General features: G+C 36.8%; 3 protein-coding genes across 6 annotated transcripts in view; 1 reads left to right on the forward strand and 2 right to left on the reverse strand.

The window, feature by feature from the left end:
- The window catches only part of LOC149668321 (uncharacterized), a 32,283-nt gene extending 23,098 nt beyond the window's left edge, over nucleotides 1-9,185 (reverse strand). Inside the window, exons 1-14 of one of the 3 annotated variants that reach the window (XM_089841227.1) lie at nucleotides 8,483-9,185; nucleotides 8,192-8,303; nucleotides 8,062-8,107; nucleotides 7,895-7,997; nucleotides 7,740-7,821; nucleotides 7,538-7,680; nucleotides 7,416-7,480; nucleotides 7,310-7,356; nucleotides 6,520-6,605; nucleotides 6,126-6,243; nucleotides 5,024-5,177; nucleotides 3,847-4,946; nucleotides 3,150-3,227; nucleotides 2,751-2,860 (exon numbers count right to left, since the gene is read on the reverse strand). In XM_089841227.1, coding sequence (XP_089697353.1) covers nucleotides 2,751-2,860; nucleotides 3,150-3,227; nucleotides 3,847-4,946; nucleotides 5,024-5,177; nucleotides 6,126-6,243; nucleotides 6,520-6,605; nucleotides 7,310-7,356; nucleotides 7,416-7,480; nucleotides 7,538-7,680; nucleotides 7,740-7,821; nucleotides 7,895-7,997; nucleotides 8,062-8,107; nucleotides 8,192-8,303; nucleotides 8,483-8,745 — 2,507 coding nt within the window. In that variant the 5' untranslated portion in view covers nucleotides 8,746-9,185. Of the gene's footprint in view, nucleotides 1-2,750; nucleotides 2,861-3,149; nucleotides 3,228-3,846; nucleotides 4,947-5,023; nucleotides 5,178-6,125; nucleotides 6,244-6,519; nucleotides 6,606-7,309; nucleotides 7,357-7,415; nucleotides 7,481-7,537; nucleotides 7,681-7,739; nucleotides 7,822-7,894; nucleotides 7,998-8,061; nucleotides 8,108-8,191 lie in introns of all 3 variants that reach the window. The other 2 variants (XM_089841226.1, XM_089841228.1) reach the window with 2 other exon arrangements.
- Nucleotides 9,186-13,539: 4,354 nt separating this feature from the next.
- LOC149668322 (uncharacterized) lies at nucleotides 13,540-20,160 on the reverse strand. Of its 2 annotated transcripts, XR_016368070.1 has the most exons (7): nucleotides 20,028-20,160; nucleotides 18,769-19,023; nucleotides 18,562-18,680; nucleotides 15,691-15,837; nucleotides 14,760-15,161; nucleotides 14,628-14,693; nucleotides 13,540-13,691 (listed from the first exon to the last, which is right to left on the reverse strand). XR_016368070.1 is itself a non-coding variant. In XM_089841232.1 (3 exons), the coding sequence occupies exons 1-3, from the start codon at nucleotides 20,157-20,159 to the stop codon at nucleotides 18,690-18,692; spliced, it is 402 nt and encodes a 133-aa protein (XP_089697358.1). In that variant the 5' UTR covers nucleotide 20,160; the 3' UTR covers nucleotides 18,415-18,689. The 2 variants fall into 2 exon arrangements, 1 of the variants encoding a protein (XP_089697358.1); XM_089841232.1 differs by lacking the exons at nucleotides 13,540-13,691; nucleotides 14,628-14,693; nucleotides 14,760-15,161; nucleotides 15,691-15,837 and having other exon boundaries at nucleotides 18,415-18,704.
- On the forward strand, nucleotides 14,680-15,697 carry LOC149668323 (uncharacterized). The gene is made up of 2 exons (XM_089841233.1): nucleotides 14,680-15,194; nucleotides 15,255-15,697. The coding sequence occupies exon 1, from the start codon at nucleotides 14,746-14,748 to the stop codon at nucleotides 15,163-15,165; it is 420 nt and encodes a 139-aa protein (XP_089697359.1). The 5' UTR covers nucleotides 14,680-14,745; the 3' UTR covers nucleotides 15,166-15,194; nucleotides 15,255-15,697.
- Nucleotides 20,161-20,358: the final 198 nt, after the last annotated feature.

Below are 20,358 nucleotides of genomic sequence, written 5' to 3' on the forward strand. Positions count from 1 at the left end.
AAACTTGATAGGCCTACTTTTAAAATCCCTAACACGATAGGCCTACTTTTAAAATCCCTAACACGATAGGCCTACTTTTAAAATCCCTAACACGATAGGCCTACTTTTAAAATCCCTAACACGATAGGCCTACTTTTAAAATCCCTAACACGATAGGCCTACTTTTAAAATCCCTAACACGATAGGCCTACTTTTAAAATCCCTAACACGATAGGCCTACTTTTAAAATCCCTAACACGATAGGCCATTTTTAAAATCCCTTACATATCAGGCCAACTTTTAAAATCCCTTACATATCAGGCCAACTTTTAAAATCCCTTACATATCAGGCCAACTTTTAAAATCCCTTACATATCAGGCCAACTTTTAAAATCCCTTACATATCAGGCCAACTTTTAAAATCCCATACATATCAGGCCAACTTTTAAAATCCCTTACATATCAGGCCAACTTTTAAAATCCCTTACATATCAGGCCAACTTTTAAAATCCCTTACATATCAGGCCAACTTTTAAAATCCCTTACATATCAGGCCAACTTTTAAAATCCCTTACATATCAGGCCAACTTTTAAAATCCCTTGCATATCAGGCCAACTTTTAAAATCCCTTGCATATCAGGCCTACTTTTAAAATCCCTTACATATCAGGCCAACTTTTAAAATCCCTTACATATCAGGCCAACTTTTAAAATCCCTTACATATCAGGCCAACTTTTAAAATCCCTTACATATTAGGCCATTTCTAAAATCTGAAAAAATTACGCCATTTTTAAAATCCCAAACAAATTAGGGCATTTTTAAAATCCCAAACAAATTAGGGCATTTTTAAAATCCCAAACAAATTAGGCCATTTTTAAAATCCCTAACAAATTAGGCCATTTTTAAAATCCCAAACAAATTAGGCCATTTTTAAAATCCCTAAGACAATAGGCCATTTCTAAAATCTGAAAAAATTACGCCTATTTTTAAAATCATTAATTTTTGTCTATTAAATTCAATAGAGCTATCTCATTCGTGACGTCAGTTCCTAGGTTAAACGTCACAGGCTTAGCTTTAGCAGTGGGCGGCCATGTTTAGTACCGCTTTGGTTTTAAAAGCAAATAGCATGGGTGACGTCACACAAAGGATTTGAGATAACTCTATAACGTTTTCTTCCTGTTTTGAAATTCCCTCACATTTTTCCCTTTTGGCCAATTTTTTTAAATTACCCTCCCCCCCTCACATTTTTCCCTTTTGGCCAATTTTTTTAAATTACCCTCCCCCCTCACATTTTTCCCTTTTGGCCAATTTTTTTAAATTACCCTCCCCCCTCACATTTTTCCCTTTTGGCCAATTTTTTTAAATTACCCTCCCCCCTCACATTTTTCCCTTTTGGCCAATTTTTTTAAATTACCCTCCCCCCCTCACATTTTTCCCTTTTGGCCAATTTTTTTAAATTACCCTTCCCCCCTCACATTTTTCCCTTTTGGCCAATTTTTTTAAATTACCCTCCCCCCCTCACATTTTTCCCTTTTGGCCAATTTTTTTAAATTACCCTCCCCCCTCACATTTTTCCCTTTTGGCCAATTTTTTTAAATTACCCTCCCCCCCCTCACATTTTTCCCTTTTGGCCAATTTTTTTAAATTACCCTTCCCCCCTCACATTTTTCCCTTTTGGCCAATTTTTTTAAATTACCCTCCCCCCCTCACATTTTTCCCTTTTGGCCAATTTTTTTAAATTACCCTTCCCCCCTCACATTTTTCCCTTTTGGCCAATTTTTTTAAATTACCCTCCCCCCCTCACATTTTTCCCTTTTGGCCAATATTTTTAAATTACCCTCCCCCCCTCACATTTTTCCCTTTTGGCCAATTTTTTTAAATTACCCTCCCCCCCTCACATTTTTCCCTTTTGGCCAATTTTTTTAAATTACCCTCCCCCCCTCACATTTTTCCCTTTTGGCCAATTTTTTTAAATTACCCCCCCCCCTCACATTTTTCCCTTTTGGCCAATTTTTTTAAATTACCCTCCCCCCCCACATTTTTCCCTTTTGGCCAATTTTCTTAAATTACCCTCCCCCCCTCACATTTTTCCCTTTTGGCCAATTTTTTTAAATTACCCCCCCCCCCACATTTTTCCTTTTGGCCAATTTTTTTAAATTACCCTTCCCCCCCTCACATTTTTCCCTTTTGGCCAATTTTCTTAAATTACCCTCCCCCCCTCACATTTTTCCCTTTTGGCCAATTTTTTTAAATTACCCTCCCCCCCTCACATTTTTCCCTTTTGGCCAATTTTCTTAAATTACCCTCCCCCCTCACATTTTTCCCTTTTGGCCAATTTTTTTAAATTACCCTCCCCCCCTCACATTTTTCCCTTTTGGCCAATTTTATTAAATTACCCTCCCCCCCACATTTTTCCCTTTTGGCCAATTTTCTTAAATTACCCTTCCCCCCTCACATTTTTCCCTTTTGGCCAATTTTTTTAAATTACCCTCCCCCCCTCACATTTTTCCCTTTTGGCCAATTTTCTTAAATTACCCTCCCCCCCCTCACATTTTTCCCTTTTGGCCAATTTTTTTAAATTACCCTCCCCCCCCCTCACATTTTTCCCTTTTGGCCAATTTTTTTAAATTACCCTCCCCCCTCACATTCTTCCCTTTTGGCCAATTTTCTTAAATTACCCTTCCCCCCCCCCTCACATTTTTCCCTTTTGGCCAATTTTCTTAAATTACCCTTCCCCCCCTTGACCTAATAAATATTTTTAAAATACTTACCGAAACAATTTGATAAGAACCAATCCGGTGGCGTAAAATACAGCTGGAAATTCATGGTGATTATGGTTTTTTTCAATATCTTCAAAGTAATGAAGAGCTTTTTCTAAACTCTATATTAATAATTATTAATAATATAAGAATTAAATTAATTAGCCTTATTCCTGATCAGCGCCATCTACCCATAGCGGTGACTTTGAGAACTACTGTAAGCGGCAAGCCAATCAGATGTCGCTAAAATCTGGTGACGTCATTTTTGGTAAGACCCCGGCCGAGAGTGCCCGTCAGTGACATCACCAGATTTTAGCGGCATCTGATTGGCTTGCCGATTACTGTAGTTCTCAAAGTCGCCGCTATGGGTAGATGGCGCTGATCAGGAATAAGGCTAATTAAGTTTATTACTTGAAAATCTCCAGCAGCGTGAGAAATTCCAAGGGCATATTTTAAAGTAAGCAAATCTTTTTCGTAAAGAAAATATTCCTAAGTTTCAAAAAATAAATTAAAGTGTTAGTGACATAATTTTCGTCACCCACAAACTTAAAATACGAAAAAAATCCTTGAAAAATCTAGTTTATTATGATATGTTTACTTTTTTATTTGGTTTCGTAGCAATTTATAAAATTGCAATCAAAGTAGAGTATTTGGAAAAGGCCTAGTTAAAATTTTGTTTCGCTTGATGACGTAGTAAGGAGAAACTTTCACTCTAGATGTCGCTCACGTGACGCCTATAAGTGTCTCAGCCTAAGTGTTAAGCCTATTTTATTCAGATTCGCGCGGCATTAGTAGACTCGGGAGTCTCGGGCGCGCGCTCTTGGCTTTTCCGTGAGATGCCGTGAGTGACGTAGCAAGGAGAAAACCCGCCAAAAATCTTCTCCGCAAATTTGCTTTTACCCCCCAAATTTCAAGTTTTCAAAGTGTTTTTTCTGTGTTTTCCTTCATATTTAAATATTAATCAAGCATATTTTTGGAATCAGAAGAGTTTAAACTCTCAAAAAAGAAAGGTTTTCTTTAGATTTGAGATAATTTTTAAATCACGTCGCTATTCCTTTAAGGTTTAATTTAAAGAAATTAACTTAAATAAATAAGAAGTTTAACTAACCAATGAGTCTGCGATAATTAGAGCTTCTTCGTACTCTTCCACGGCGCTACAATCGTTATTAGCCAATAAGAACTCTGATCCTCGTTTAGTTTTGTTTCTGAATGATTTCAATAACGTCACTGTATTGTTATTGCAAGGAACATCTTGTTCTTCATCTTCTTTACACTCTCCCACTTCAAGAACAATTTGGGCTTTTTGAAACGCTTGGACATTCTTTAGCAACAAAGCTTCAAGTGGTTGGGCATTTTCTAATGACTTTTCTTTCAGGACCGCTTGGGCTTCACCTTCCAGGACCGCTTGGGATTCACCTTTCAGGACCGCTTGGTATTCACCTTTCAGGACCGCTTGGGCTTTATCTTCCAGGACCGCTTGGGCTTTATCTTCCAGGACCGCTCGGGCTTTATCTTCCAGGACCGCTCGGGCTTTATCTTCCAGGACCGCTCGGGCTTTATCTTCCAGGACCGCTCGGGCTTTATCTTCCAGGACCGCTCGGGCTTTATCTTCCAGGACCGCTTGGGATTCACCTTTCAGGACCGCTTGGGATTTATCTTCCAGGACCGCTCGGCATTTATCTTCCAGGACCGCTTGGGCTTTATCTTCTTGAAGCGCTTGGGATTTATCTTCTTGAAGCGCTTGGGATTTATCTTCTTGAAGCGATTGGGCTTTATCTTCTAAAACCGCTTGGGCTTTATGTTCTAGAACCTCTTGGGCTTTATCTTCTAGAACCGCTTGGGCTTTATCTTCTTGAAGCGCTTGGGCTTTATCTTCTTGAAGCGCTTGGGCTTTATGTTCTAGAACCTCTTGGGCTTTATCTTCTTGAACCGCTTGGGCTTTATCTTCTTGAACCGCTTGGGCTTTATCTTCCGCGACCGCTTGGGCTTTATCTTCCACGACCGCTTGGGCTTTATCTTCCAGGACCGCTTGGGTTTTATCTTTCGAGATATCTTCCAGAGCTAGCTTAAGAAGTGCTAGCGATTTATCTCCGGGAAGCGCTGGCTTTCCTTCATCTTCGTCCGAATCGTCTATTAATTCAGGCATGGAAGACGGGATATTTTTAGATACTTCATCGTTCTCGGGGAAACTTCTACCGGAAGACATCACTGAAAAATTTTAAATATCCAAATTTAAGTAGAACCTGGCGGCTCGTGAACAGTTCTAATAAAGAAACCAAAATTACATTTTTCGCGAAGAGTACGTGAATAAAGAAGAATATCCACATGATAAGGGCATGTTTCTAAATCGGGACAAAGTTCTTCACTTTCTCCCACAGTGACAAAGACCTGATCCAACTTTCTTTGCCCTTCATAGGCTAATGCCAGTTTTTTGTAAGCCTAAAGAAAGAAAAAAAAATAATGACGATTACCAGCAGATGTCACTGCAACGTAAAAATCTGATATTAAGCTCGAACCAATAGACCCAACCAACAAATAAACAAGTTGGCTTGATTTAGTCTCCATCTGAGGGATAGGATCATAGGATCACCTGATTAACAAAGTTGACTGTAGTACCCTCTGTCGTTGGATTAGTCTGACTATTGGGGTAAAACAGGTTCTGAGCATGGCAAAATCAAGCCAATCAGGTTATGCCTTTCTCGCCCCAAAATTGTAATATCGGTGACTGATACCAATCTCAGATTGGTTTGTACTAGGCTTGCGCGAGTACTCGCATCATTCACACGCGAGTCCGAGTCTGAGTACTTAGTAGTAGCTCAGTAACACTACTCAACGAGTTCATTTTTCCCCTATGCGAGTCTTCTTTTTTCTTTAAACTAGGCCTAGCTTAATTTTTGTCGGGCTAGTCTATTTCTTTTTCGTGAGGGGTCAAGACGCAAGCTATACGTCTTTCAGTAAGTACCATAGACCACTCGATCATGCATTTAGCAGGCATGATCTAGTAGGCTATGTCACTACGCAACGCTTTAGTTGACACGCGCGATAATAGTCCGTGGCTGCGTTGTCGCTTATCAGTGCAGGCGCAGTTACACTATGTTAGCAAAGGCTTCAATTGTCACGCGCCGTACGCGTTCTATTCCACGTTGGTACTTTAACTAAACCTAGAACTAGAATCGTCGGCTTCTACACACTGACTTATGATAGTTCTAAATATTTTGCCACCTTTTCGAAGGGATTATTTTTAAATTAGACTAATTAAAAAAAAAATGAGCTCGTATAGGACCCGATTAACAATTTTTCGAGGACTCGGCGGGTCCAGTTTCCCAATATTCGCAATTGGACTCGCGCACCTAAACATTAGTTTGTGCCCATCGACACTCGATTTACCTTGCACATGTGTGGATTTAAAATAATGGCCCTCGTAGCATCCAGTTCGGCTTTCCCATATTTCCCTAGTCGAAGATAAGCTTCAGCTCGATTGCTATAAATTATATCGCAATATTGGCTAAAAACATTTAACACTTAATTAGTCAGTTATTCATTAGTCCTATTACAGGGTTGCCACGGAATTTTCAGAACCAAATTTCATTATTTTTTCAATGAAGACTTATCCCCAGAAATTTTACCAACTAAAATCAAATTCCCTGACTTTGCTGAAATTTTAAAAATTCCCTGACTTTTCCCTGACCTTCTTAGCCCATTTTCAAATTTCCCGACTTTTCCGGGTTTTCCCTGACCCGTGGCAACCCTTTATTAGTATAGAATAGGACCGCTCGCTTACTTTTCTCCAATGAGTTTTGAGTAAGTTTCAATAGCCGTGTCATAATCTCTCGCTTTGAAAGAATCATTACCTCGCTCTTTCAATGTCTAATACCAAATGTAAAATTGTTACGCCATTATTTAAAACAAACGAAAAGCGTTAAAATTAGGGGTCTGCGAGTACTCGATACCCGTTCGGGTATCGGGCCAAATACCCGAACCGATACCCGAAAATTACTCATTCGAAACTACTCGGGTGGTAAAAATACCCCCCCCCCCCCGCCCATCACCCGTGTCAAGCTGAAACAGGTTGTCGAGTTATTCGTCGGTACTAAAAATAGGAACCAGAGGTGAATCCGAGTTTTTAAGAATGATGAAATGCCCTGAAACACTGTTTCAAGGTGAAATGTAGTTCACAGATAGATAAGGTAAACGATTAAACGTTCTGTGGTAGTTTTTTTCTGAGACACACTAGAGTCACCGCACGCAGCGCGGCATACCTCTACACAATACACAGCTATATCATCCCATTGCCACTATTCGTCCTAACTTTTAATACCCGACTGTTACAAGACAACCATTTTTCGGCTAAGCCTAATAGAGTAATATCTTTCACATATATGGCAACGTCATAACCCTCTATCTCTTACCTTAGTGATATCCCCCCTTCCGAAGGCAAATAGTATTCTCTAATACACAGTTCACTCCCCCTCTCTACCGATATTACTCTATTACCCGAAAACAATATTTTTGATTACACGAACCCGATTTGAAATTGAAAAATCACTACCCGCACACCTCTAAATAATTACCATTTGTTGCGGTGTTAAATCGCTACATTTTAAATTTTCATCAAAAACTGAAAAATGTTCATGAGATATAAAAAATTAAACGAAACATTGGGAGAAATGAACTTACAAACGCAAGTGCAGATGATATAGGCTGTTTCAATCTCTTTTTCACAGGATATTGTTGAATATTTCCTTTAAAACCTTAGGTTTAATCACAATTATTTATAATTATTATACTTTGCGCCTTACCTTATGATCTTATATAAAGCGTCGTCTCTAATTAATTGCGAGGCTTTGTCCAAATTAAACTTCTTTACGCTTTGACATTTCGAAATAAGCTCGACCCACCGAGTCTTTACTTTCTCGCACTCGGTGGACGCGTATGTACAAAACTTAAATAGAATTTCAGGTTTGCAATTAATATTAAATTATGTAAATTTACGCTTCTTACCAATAAAATTGGACCAATCGCTTTTGCCACTAGTTGGAAGAAGTTTACAAAACTAATTAGGTCATCAAAATTTAAACCGTCGCTAAATCAAAGAATTTTACAAATAAGACGAGTTATTACGTTTATTTTGAATAGAAAAAGGATTATTTTCGTACTTTATTCCCGCAGACTTGACCCATTCTTTATACATGGGGTGGTTTGGGTTAGGATTTTCAAATAAAAGTGGCTCCAAAACTTTCCCTCGATAAACGTAATAATCTAAATTACACGTTTAATTTCAGTAAAAATATTAAATATAGCTGAGCTCGAATTTTGAACAAACCAGGAGCAAATTTAATAGAATAAGCTGTTCTAAAATCATGTATCGTCTGCAAATATTAAAAGCGCTATGAGATTGAGTTCAGTTTCGCAAAACAAGTTATTTAATTTCAAAAATTCAATCTGGTTTTTACTTTATGACGTTTGCAGCCAACAAAATCCAAAATCTCCGTATAGAATCCATGAAGGGTAGCGCCTTTAACTGCCATGTTTTCAAAGTCGGAAACACTGGCGTACAAACTGCAACTAGAACTAAGTTTAAAGAACTTCAAGAAGTCCAAGGCTTAGTGTAAAAATTTTTGAAAAATCTGATCAAGATTTTATTCTTGATTTAAATTTTTAAAGAAACCGATGGCTACTAAAATTGTGTCTGAAAATTAATAAATACACACGCAAAAAAGAAGTAATAATCAAAAATGTCAAACGATAATTCGCTGAAAAATGAAGTTGCGCTGGTGACTGTCACTGACAGATGCAGACGGCAGACTCGGACCACGTGCTCAGACTCAGACTGCCAAAAAAGAGAGAAAATGAAAACAGAAAAATCAGGGATAAGGTAGTCTCTCTCCTTCAAGGAAAAATGATAGAAGCAGACAGACTGTACACCGGCACGGTCCACTCGATCACGCAGCTTCCGGACCGGAAATAAGCACAATACACGGGACATTGGCCACTGATCATTAATCATTTGCCCTGCACCACGGCCTTATTTCCCACGCAGGTTATTTCCATCCCTGCATTTATAAAGATTGAAAATTTGTTGACCAATAAGATTCGCGAAAGCCACGCGCATTCGGAGGCGATTGAATATAAAAACGGCAAACCGGTCGTGATAGAGTTTAGTTATCGATTTGACGTGTGAAATTTACTATAAAAATATTTTTGCCGAATATTTAATTAATAAAGTTAAGTTTAATTATGGCGTCGTCAAAGCGAAGATTTATTTTGGGTGCTCTGCTGCAGCCTCTGCATGAGTTTAATAGCGAGTAGAAGCCTTGGTAGAAGGACGACCGCAATCCTGTCTTGATAATAGAAAGGTAAGTTAGTGTTCTTCGTCTTCAATACAACGCGTGCTAAATTCAGAAAGGTTTTATGATGTGCTGCTAAATGCGCGCCTGTTTTTGTTATTTTCAAGTTTTATCTCAGACCACTAATCAAAATACAGTTTTTCCAATTAATTTCTTGATGTTAATTATATGATAATTAATTACATTTAAGTCGCGGAAACTATTTTAATTGATATTTTCATAGCCATAAAAACCCCACCAGTTCCTTCTTCCTAGCCACGATATATCTAAAAATATAACATAACCCAACCTAACCTAACCTATAATATGAAGGGTAAAATATAGAAAAACATGGAAAATATATATTTTAAATTTTAATTAATTTACGCATCATAACTTTAACAAATTATCCTATAATTAACCTTGAATAAATGATATTTATTGATAAAACTGTATTTTGAATGTGCGAGCTAAAATTTAGCCGTTTTTACCCTGATAACGTAGGCGTTGGTAGTACGTCACACACTCCCAAGTCTTACCGCTGTTCTGGTAGCCATATTGGGTGGTCTCAGCTTCGTTCTCGCTTTAAACCCACCAATATGGCAGCGTAAATTTTGTCACGAGACTCTGCTCCTCCTCCAACTGAAAGCTCCCAATTTTGTTATTTTAGTTTCTTTCTAATCAAATGAGAGTCGCGCATTCAGCCATTCATGTTTTAAGCGTCAACTCCTAACAGTCCGACCTAGTTAGATCGTGGAACCCCCCATTAACTATTAAAGTTTGCGTAGGGAGAAAACAGCAACGTTTCCGTTGATTGGAAAGTAAATCCGCGCAATAAGATTTATCAACTGGATTCCAACGATTGCCTCATTCCCAGGACGCAGTATGTTTTTGGTAAGCGTGGCTTGGATGGTAAGCGAGGGAGGGACTCGTTTTTGACAATAAAACTCTGTCAGATCGCGTCTTCTCCGACGTGGAAAGCAATTTGGACGTTTATAACGAGTTGCGCAAAGACGTGGTCAACTCTGTGTTCAACGGAATGCACGGAACGATTTTAAATTAGATTTTAAATTAGATTTTAAATTTAGATTTTAAATTAGATTTTAAATTTAGATTTTAAATTTAGATTTTAAATTTAGATTTTAAATTTAGATTTTAAATTTAGATTTTAAATTTAGATTTTAAATTTAGATTTTAAATTTAGATTTTAAATTTAGATTTTAAATTTAGATTTTAAATTTAGATTTTAAATTTAGATTTTAAATTTAGATTTTAAATTTAGATTTTAAATTTAGATTTTAAATTTAGATTTTAAATTTAGATTTTAAATTTAGATTTTAAATTTAGATTTTAAATTTAGATTTTAAATTTAGATTTTAAATTTAGATTTTAAATTTAGATTTTAAATTTAGATTTTAAATTTAGATTTTAAATTTAGATTTTAAATTTAGATTTTAAATTTAGATTTTAAATTTAGATTTTAAATTTAGATTTTAAATTTAGATTTTAAATTTAGATTTTAAATTTAGATTTTAAATTTAGATTTTAAATTTAGATTTTAAATTTAGATTTTAAATTTAGATTTTAAATTTAGATTTTAAATTTAGATTTTAAATTTAGATTTTAAATTTAGATTTTAAATTTAGATTTTAAATTTAGATTTTAAATTTAGATTTTAAATTTAGATTTTAAATTTAGATTTTAAATTTAGATTTTAAATTTAGATTTTAAATTTAGATTTTAAATTTAGATTTTAAATTTAGATTTTAAATTTAGATTTTAAATTTAGATTTTAAATTTAGATTTTAAATTTAGATTTTAAATTTAGATTTTAAATTTAGATTTTAAATTTAGATTTTAAATTTAGATTTTAAATTTAGATTTTAAATTTAGATTTTAAATTTAGATTTTAAATTTAGATTTTAAATTTAGATTTTAAATTTAGATTTTAGATTAGATTTTAGATTAGATTTTAAATTAGATTTTAAATTGAATTTTAAATTAAAACTCTTAAAGCCAAAATGTTAAATTAGATTTTAAATTAAAACTCTTAAAGCCAAAATGTTAAATTAGATTTTAAATTAAAACTCTTAAAGCCAAAATGTTAAATTAGATTTTAAATTAAAACTCTTAAAGCCAAAATTTCAAATTAAATTTTAAATTAAAACTCTTAAAGCCAAAATTTTAAATTAGATTTTAAATTAAAACTCTTAAAGCCAAAATTTTAAATTAGATTTTAAATTAAAACTCTTAAAGCCAAAATTTTAAATTAGATTTTAAATTAAAACTCTTAAAGCCAAAATTTTAAATTAGATTTTAAATTAAAACTCTTAAAGCCAAAATTTTAAATTAGATTTTAAATTAAAATTCCTAAAGCCAAAATTTTTGAGTTATTTCAAACATGGGCCCACGCTTTCCTCCAAGAACCTAGTTATAGGCCAGTTCAGGAAGGCCTTAAATTTACAGTTCCATTTTTAATTAAATTTTAAACTTTTGTAAAAATTAATATTGGTTTTATTTTTCCAAACAATAAATGATCTAACTTGTTTCCATAACTTCTCGCTTGATTGATTTTATGAAAACGCTCCAAAACCATAGACATTATAACATACTATTTAAGCCTAAACTATTGGGGAAGGCGGCGCTTGAACGTTTTTGTGAGGGATTTTTCGCTTCTTCTCCTTGGCGTATGTGATGGGGTGGCGCCTTCTGTTGACGAGCGAAGGAGTTATTAAATAAAGCGCGGGAAATCCAAGTTGCAATTTCTGGATTTTTGATAACGTAGTTTTAGATTACCTTCGCCGCGTGTAGGGGCGCCACCAGTCTTTTCTCTGAAACCATGGAACTAACTAACGCAAGCCTGAATATCTGAGAAATGTTTGGTGACAACGCACCCTAGCGAGAATTTGATGCGAACCGGAAAAGTGATTCAATTTTTAAAAGGGGAAGGGGGGGTTAGCAAAGAGCCTTAAAAGCAGTCATATATATATATATATATTTCCAATTGAGACTGGGTATTCTTTCCAACCTATCAATTCTGTCCAAATTTCATAATTACACTTAGGTTGTGAAAAGGCGATAAACTCTACATCTTTCATGTACTGTTTCTGCGCTTGGCGATTGTCACTTCTACAACCACTACACACACAGATCTTCTTAGGTCTCACCATATTTATGATTATTTTAAAAACAACGGTACAACCTTTAAAGTGTTAAATACTTAGTTCTTAAATAAATTATGTATCCAGGTTAGGGATAAAATGAATTTCTAAGCGTTAGTTAGTCCCATAGTATCACCATGATTTTGTTATTATCAACGGAAAACATTAACCGCTTTTACAAAATATTACTAAATTCAACTAAATTGGATAGGTTTGAACTGTAAAGTTTTGCTACCTTTTCCAAATAGGCTTGTTTATTGCCACCTTTAAACAATTTGGCTAATTTACTTTCATGGGGCTCTTTTGGCCACTACAACTTGAGATAAACGGAGAACTAACGCTTTGAAAGAAAGAAAACTTCTTTGTAGGTCTTAGTTTTTAAATAAATTGTATGGTGAAATTTCGGATTGTTTATTATGATTGAAGATCAATTATATCAGTCACCGACTCACCGGGAAAGTAAGTTATGCCACCGTGTCCTTTGTCTTTATCAAAATGAGTACCATGGATGAAGGATGCGCGTGCAAAACTTTCGACGCTCAAAGCAGGAATAGAGAACAGGGTGTATTGGGCGCACGTCAAAGTCCACGACCCCCTTCCCTAGGGGGGGGGACATGAAATAAGAGACGGGTCATAGCGACAGAGGTAAAAAGGATTAACGTATTTTTCGCCGTCTCCGTCAGCAACGTCATCAAAAGGGAGATTTTGTGGGAATAGCTAGACTCATCATTATGTATGACGAAATTTATGATGCGAATAATCCATCTCGCTGCCTAGCTGTTGCATCGACCATTGAAATGACAGTTAGTTAATCGTGACGGGAAGTGTTCAAGCCCAGCCCACAAATCACTCATAGAAATTAATGACGGATATGAGGCTGTATGCATTCCTTAGAGATGTGAAATTACCTGGAAAATGACCTTGACGGAGTTTAGAGAGGCTGAAGACTCATGGTTGTTTCATGGTGCGCGTATTAGACTGCCGCGTATCATTGAATCCCTGGAATATGCATTGAGTTTTGTTATTGAACTCCAAAAAATACCTCGAAATTTGAAAAATTTTAGCGAGGCAATTTGATTTTAGTGGGAAACAACAGTTCTTGGGTTTACGAAAAATGCAAAATTGCGCGATAAATTTGTGTTTAAAAGATAACGGTTCAAATGAAGAGTTGACTTGTTTATAGCTCAATAATATCCTGAAAAAATATCCCTTTTGACATTCCCAGACTTCTTGTAGATGTGATGTTGAAAGTTTGGGTGTTTCCTTTTAAGTCATGAAGGTTTAAGTAAAGGGTGAATGAAAAGGTCTGACACATTTTGATAATAAGAGAGATTTTATATTTAAAAACAATTTATAATATTTGCAAAAAAAAAAAAGAAATTTATTATTGAAAAAAAAATTGCATATAAATTAAATAAATATTTAAGATAAAGAACAATTAAAATGATCAAATCTAAATGGCGCTCCTGTAAGGAAATGATTTAAAATTAGAATCATGACCTGCGGGAAATTCTGTAACTTTTTAGCTAGTTATTGCAGATGATAACACACCATGTTATGGCATCGAGAGATATACAGGGCGTTTTAGAAAAGTCTGGCCAAATTTAGGAAGCGTGTTCTTGGAGTCACTCCGAGTGAAAAATTCCAAAGAACCATGTACCTAAATTACGCCATTTCCGAGTTATGAGCTTTCAAAGTAACCCCAAAATTAAAAGTACCTGTGTTAATGACCATTAAAACAACCTGTGTTAATGAAATGTAAACATGTTTCTTAGCGACAGCACACTTCTACACACAATCGCCCCCTTCTGTTTCCAAACCTTTAGTCTCTCATTTCTTTCGGTTGGCTTATGCAATTGAGCGTTTAATCGAAAACAAGATGAGCAAGCCATATGACAAGTTTCACAATTTTGTTGATTTTTGGGCTACTTTTGAAAGCTCATAACTCTGAAATGGCGTAATTGAGGTACATGGTTCTTTGGAATTTTTCACTCGGAGTGACTCCAAGAACACGCTACCTAAATTTGGCCAGACTTTTCAAAAACACCCTGTACATAGATGAATATAAAGTTATTTAACACACGAGATGGGCACAAACCCTTAAGCCCATAGTTATCAATCACGATAACTCGCTAAGAAACTTACAGTATTTCTTCCCCCTCCCATCCAAAGGGTGGTAGAACCAAAGTACAGTGGGCTATGTGCGTGAGTGGAAAATGTTCTATGAAAGTTTTGCCACTGTATTTATTTACGCCTATTTATTCATTTATTTAAGGGGTCATCCGTCAACGACTTTTATTCTGACCTGGATGGCAAAATGTCAAAGAACATTTATGACTGAAAAATTCCCCATAAACACAACCATTGTACTTCGGTCTTACCACTCTATTTGGAAATATTACTTTAATTTGGAGCTCGTTCTCCTTCAATTTCATCGCCTTGAGATTGCGCAGCCTCCAACGATCCCCCTTTAATCGGAATTGTATAATATAATTGTAAATTTTAACCTTTAAGCAATAAATGAATTTTTATACCACGGACTCGTCTTCCGTTCCATTGTACAGATTGGCCGTACCGACATCCTCTAGCACGGCCGATACCACGGCCTCGGGGTGGTATGATACCACGCCCGATACCACGGCCTCGGGGCCTTCCAATACCACGGCCTCTGGGCCTACCAGGTCGCCTTCCAGGTGGAGGGATCGGCCCAGGGCCTTTCAGGTGGAGCTATCGGCCCAGGGCCTTTCAGGTGGAGCTATCGGCCCAGGGCCTTCCAGGTCGTCGACCGATCGCCGCCCCACGGCCTCGGGCGGGTCGCCCTATGGCCCTATTAGCACCTCGGCGGCCTCTTGCGCGATTAGCTTCATCCCCATAAAAGAGTTGAACTCTTACCGTTGTATTTTAGGTAAACGTAAATTGGCGATGCATATTGGAAACTAGATTTTGAAATAAAGACATTTATTATTATGGTACTAACCTATGTTTTACTCAAGGACTATTTTCACATTAATGGAAGCTTATTTTAATAGTAAAAAATATCCAAGGGACTGAAAAACAGACTGAAGAAAAGAGGTGCATTGGAATAATCTTTAAACATTAATTTCTTGAATTAATCGAACTTAGTTTCTTGAAACCCTGGTTATCTTAATTACGGGTCTGTACCGTACTTTTAATAATTTTTTCCCCCCAGCGAAGTAGCGAACCCGCCCTATTTTTACTTCCCTTAAGCCTTAGCTGCAGCCTTGAAACTTGAAAGATTCAAAGAAAGCAGCTCTCATTAACCGAGGCTTAAGTTCTATATTTTGAAAAAGACGTTATAAAAATATTTCAAAGTGAAAATATAAGCTGTTAGTGCTTTAATGCTACTAAAAAGTATTTAAGCGCAAAATAAAATCCTATTCGTTAATAAATTTTCCATTTAAAATCATATTCCATGACAATAAGTACAAAACTGAATTCGCTTACTTGTTTTCTTGACAAAGTTTGAAAAGTGTAAGTGCGTTCAGCAACCACTACCGAGTTCTCGGTTCAGTGTCGGATTTTAATTTTTATACGGAACCGGTAACCTAAGGCGCCTTTATGGTACACCAAGCTGAACGCTGCTAATGAAACCTGGCAATACGGTAAATTTAGTTTCTACATTTTTAGACCTTTCTCCGTGGCTTCAAAGCAAAAAAATAAGAAAATTAAAAGAACAACAGTTATAGTGTGCTACCACGAAGCTAGAGGTGAAAAACTGTGACGTCAATATTGGGTCCCGAATTTGTATTACCCAAGCTGACGACGTCTCGCGACTGCCAATATGGTCGCCTGAAAATAAGGTAAGAGCAAAAATAAATAGGGGAAAGTGTCGGACTGCCATATTTTCCTGTCTTTGCCCAAAGAGGGTAGAAAGAGGGGGAGTAGAAGGCTTGGCTGGAGTGTTCTCGCTTTGAAAGTTTACCTCTAAGCTTCCGGTGTGCCCGCGCATCTTTCTCTACCCTCTTATTGGTTAAAATACGGTGAACCGGATATTAGGAGGAAAATATAACAAATAAATAAAAAGGAAAAGCGAGAACACCCAAAATGCCTTGCCAAAGCCGCTAGCTTCTACTCCCCTCTTTCTACCCTCTTTGCTTTGCCTTAGCTTGACATGCATTTCGAGACGCTCAAGCGCGCGAGAGGTGTTTAACCATTCAAATTTGAACGCCACCAAACGGGACAATTTGGCATAGGCGTATCTCAAGGAAGAGTCACAACCTCGGACCTCAGCGCTCTGTTCTATTTTCTTTAGTGTTATTTTCGCGTTTGAACGAGGTTAAAATTTGTTTAAAACGTTAGCACGCCGAAAATAAATTGAAAATGCCGCAAATCATCTTTTATTTCAAAAAACTCATGGGTAAAATCCTTCAGAATTTCGTTCGAACTTAGGCCCTGGGTTGTCATTATAAGCTAAATGGTTTTAATATTAGTAAATAACATCAATATTAGCAAACTAAATTAATACAATCATGTACATCATCAAATTAAATTGTGGTCACGGTTAGCCTCAGTCAAAAGCAACTAATGTAAAATAAAACCGCACTATTTCTTCACGCGCAATATCACAAATTATCTTAGGTACATGATGAATAGGCGAGGGGGATGAAACAGATTTCGCGAGTATGCATTCACCCCTCCAAATGCATGTCACAGACGAAGGAGAGAGTCCGACACTTTCCCCTATTTATTTTTGGTAAGAGATAAGAGCATGTGACGTCACAACAAAGTTCGTGGTAACACACCATATTAGCAATATTTCTTTATTTTTTTTCTCGAATAACGACATATTGCAGGAAACAAGCATAGGTAACGAAAGAAATGCTCAGCGAACAATGAGGAGGGGTATTTTGAAATATAGGAGCTTCTAAATGTTTTTCTCCTTAGTTAATATTAAGTGTTCGCGAATACTAGCCCGAACTATTCGCGAATACTAGTCCGAACTATTCGCGAATACTAGTCCGAACTATTCGCGAATACTAGGCCGAACTATTCGCGAATACTAGGCCGAACTATTCGCGAATACTAGGCCGAACTATTCGCGAATACTAGACCGAACTATTCGCGAATACTAGGCCGAACTATTCGCGAATACTAGGCCGAACTATTCGCGAATACTAGGCCGAACTATTCGCGAATACTAGGCCGAACTATTCGCGAATACTAGGCCGAACTATTCGCGAATACTAGGCCGAACTATTCGCGAATACTAAGCCGAACTATTCGCGAATACTAGGCCGAACTATTCGCGAATACTAGGCCGAACTATTCGCGAATACTAGGCCGAACTATTCGCGAATACTAGGCCGAACTATTCGCGAATACTAGGCCGAACTATTCGCGAATACTAAGCCGAACTATTCGCGAATACTAAGCCGAACTATTCGCGAATACTAGGCCGAACTATTCGCGAATACTAGGCCGAACTATTCGCGAATACTAGGCCGAACTATTCGCGAATACTAGGCCGAACTATTCGCGAATACTAGGCCGAACTATTCGCGAATACTAGTCCGAACTATTCGCGAATACTAGGCCGAACTATTCGCGAATACTAGGCCGAACTATTCGCGAATACTAGGCCGAACTATTCGCGAATACTAGGCCGAACTATTCGCGAATACTAGGCCGAACTATTCGCGAATACTAGGCCGAACTATTCGCGAATACTAGGCCGAACTATTCGCGAATACTAAGCCGAACTATTCGCGAATACTAGGCCGAACTATTCGCGAATACTAGGCCGAACTATTCGCGAATACTAGGCCGAACTATTCGCGAATACTAGGCCGAACTATTCGCGAATACTAGGCCGAACTATTCGCGAATACTAGGCCGAACTATTCGCGAATACTAGGCCGAACTATTCGCGAATACTAGGCCGAACTATTCGCGAATACTAGGCCGAACTGTAAGCGAATACTAGGCCGAACTATTCGCGAATACTAGGCCGAACTATTCGCGAATACTAGGCCGAACTATTCGCGAATACTAGGCCGAACTATTCGCGAATACTAGGCCGAACTATTCGCGAATACTAGTCCGAAATATTCGCGAACACTAGGCCGAAATATTCGCGAACACTAGGCCGAACTATTCGCGAACACTAGGCCGAACTATTCGCGAACACTAGGCCGAACTATTCGCGAACACTAGGCCGAACTATTCGCGAACACTAGGCCGAACTATAAGCGAACACTAGGCCGAACTATAAGCGAATACTAGGCTTAACTATAGCTAATGTTTTTAATTATGTTTAATTAATTAATTTATTAATGTTCAATTTTTAATGCTAAATGTAAAAATAGCAGTAAATACCTGAAAGTCCATATACGTTATAGAAGACCTGGGCATATTCAACGAAAGTTGATTTTCTTGAATTTCGCATAAATCGTGCGAGGTTTAGCAATCATACATTGATTTTGCGCAATACGTTTCTAAAGTTATCATTTCGAAGGAAACTAAAAGGAAATTAAGTGAATCTTAACCAACTACCAGAGATAAAAGAAAAATAAAATAATTTACCGGCGAATTGGCGTATTTTCGTGGAGAGGATTTAAGTAGAAGTTTCCGTGGCGAACTTTGAACGGCCGTAGCGCTTACACCGGGAAACAAAACAATGGCGGGAGAAGGCGGAGCACTAGAATTAACCGATGGTATAACACCTTTTGGTTGTAAACGCGGTGTTTTGACAGCGCTGGCTGGTGTATTTTTATCAGAAGTCGGTGGTGCTTTGCGTTTCATTGGGGTTACCAGTTTTTTCCCTCCATCTTCAGTTTCCTGTTGCAAAGAATTAACCTTAGAGAGTTAGTATCACCATAAGTTAATTCATAAGATATATTCCATAAGTTTGTAAAGTCTGGTAACTTAGGAACTGGAGCTTGTCATGAAGCCGGGATTAACTAACACTAGGGATAGTTCGTTCCCCCCAAAAGATAAAGCATGCATATTCCAAACGCCCCCTAGCAGCAGCTACTATCATTAACAGGAAGCTATAAGAAAATTGGACCAAATATCACGTGTTCCATGACGTCAAAATTGAAATCCTGCCTAAATTGGGCAAAAACTACTTATTTTGCCTAGAGTTGGCGCTACATCTACATCCGCTTTGGTCCAATAAATTGGGGGAATGAAGAAGGGAATCAAGGAATAATTCGGAACATTTAGTTGGCGACAGTACTACATGGGAAACACGGTTAGTGAACAATCCCTAGCGTTAGTTAATCCATGCATGAAGTGATTGAGGTAGGTCATAGATTAAGGATAAAGCGACGCCTGGTATGGCGCTGCTATCAAAGGCTTAGTAATGCAGACTAAATAATAATAAGATTGAAGTCTGCAAAATTAACCGAGTTAATCAATTCTCGCTTGTCGGTCATTAACTAGCTCGAGCTGTAAGTCTCTCTCAGTAGCATTACAAAGTATGGGTAGTGTCATACTTATGGAAAATATCTTATAAACTTATGTTACGAATTTTATTTTATAATGAAGTAAACATTGCCAGAAATAAAAGTATCTTTAAACTAAGAATATCACTTGTTAAATAATTATTTAGTAACTATTAAAATAATTTAAAAATAAAATGAATATATAAATAAATAAATGAACAAATAAATAAATAAACCAATAAATAAAAACGTACACTTAAAAGCCCCAATAAGTATTTTTATTAATGTTATTTAGTATTTAGTAAAAATACTTATTTAAGGCTTAAGTGTAATATTTGGGGTTTATAATTTTTAATTTCTTTTTCAGCGCTTTTTTGGATTACGGCTTCTATTTACCCGCATTCTCTTGATATTTTCCAATTCGTTTTTCAAATTTTGACTTTCAGCCGCGATGTAATCTTGATATTTTTTGCCATTGATCAAAAGGGTTCCCGCGTTCTCTTGATTTCTTTCCCATTCAGCAATCATGAATTCGATTTTTAAATCCAACTAGAAACATATTTCACATTAGATTGATTGCGAGTGACTAGTATTTAACATAGTTACGAATTTTTGGAACAATTAACAGTAATTAGGGCTAAGTGTAGAGTGGAAATAAATAGAGCCTTAAAAGGAAAAGTTCAGGTAACGTTACATTATACCTTGAAAGAATGGCAGTTTTCTAAAT

This window comes from Phalangium opilio, unplaced genomic scaffold (genome assembly GCF_054372755.1).
Source record: "Phalangium opilio isolate 3A_F unplaced genomic scaffold, DU_Popi_V2 ptg000056l_1, whole genome shotgun sequence".
NCBI classification, from domain to species: Eukaryota; Metazoa; Arthropoda; class Arachnida; order Opiliones; family Phalangiidae; genus Phalangium; species Phalangium opilio.

What these genes read in the sequence shown, in the direction of transcription:
- LOC149668323 (XM_089841233.1), top strand. Translation starts at nt 14,746, where the DNA reads ATGAATTTTTATACCACGGACTCGTCTTCCGTTCCATTGTACAGATTG.
- LOC149668322 (XM_089841232.1), bottom strand. Translation starts at nt 20,159, where the DNA reads ATGATTGCTGAATGGGAAAGAAATCAAGAGAACGCGGGAACCCTTTTG. An exon ending in AAAATATCAAGAGAATGCGG is followed by an intron (nt 19,024 to 20,027) that starts GTAAATAGAAGC and finishes TCTTTGCAACAG; the next exon opens with GAAACTGAAGATGGAGGGAA.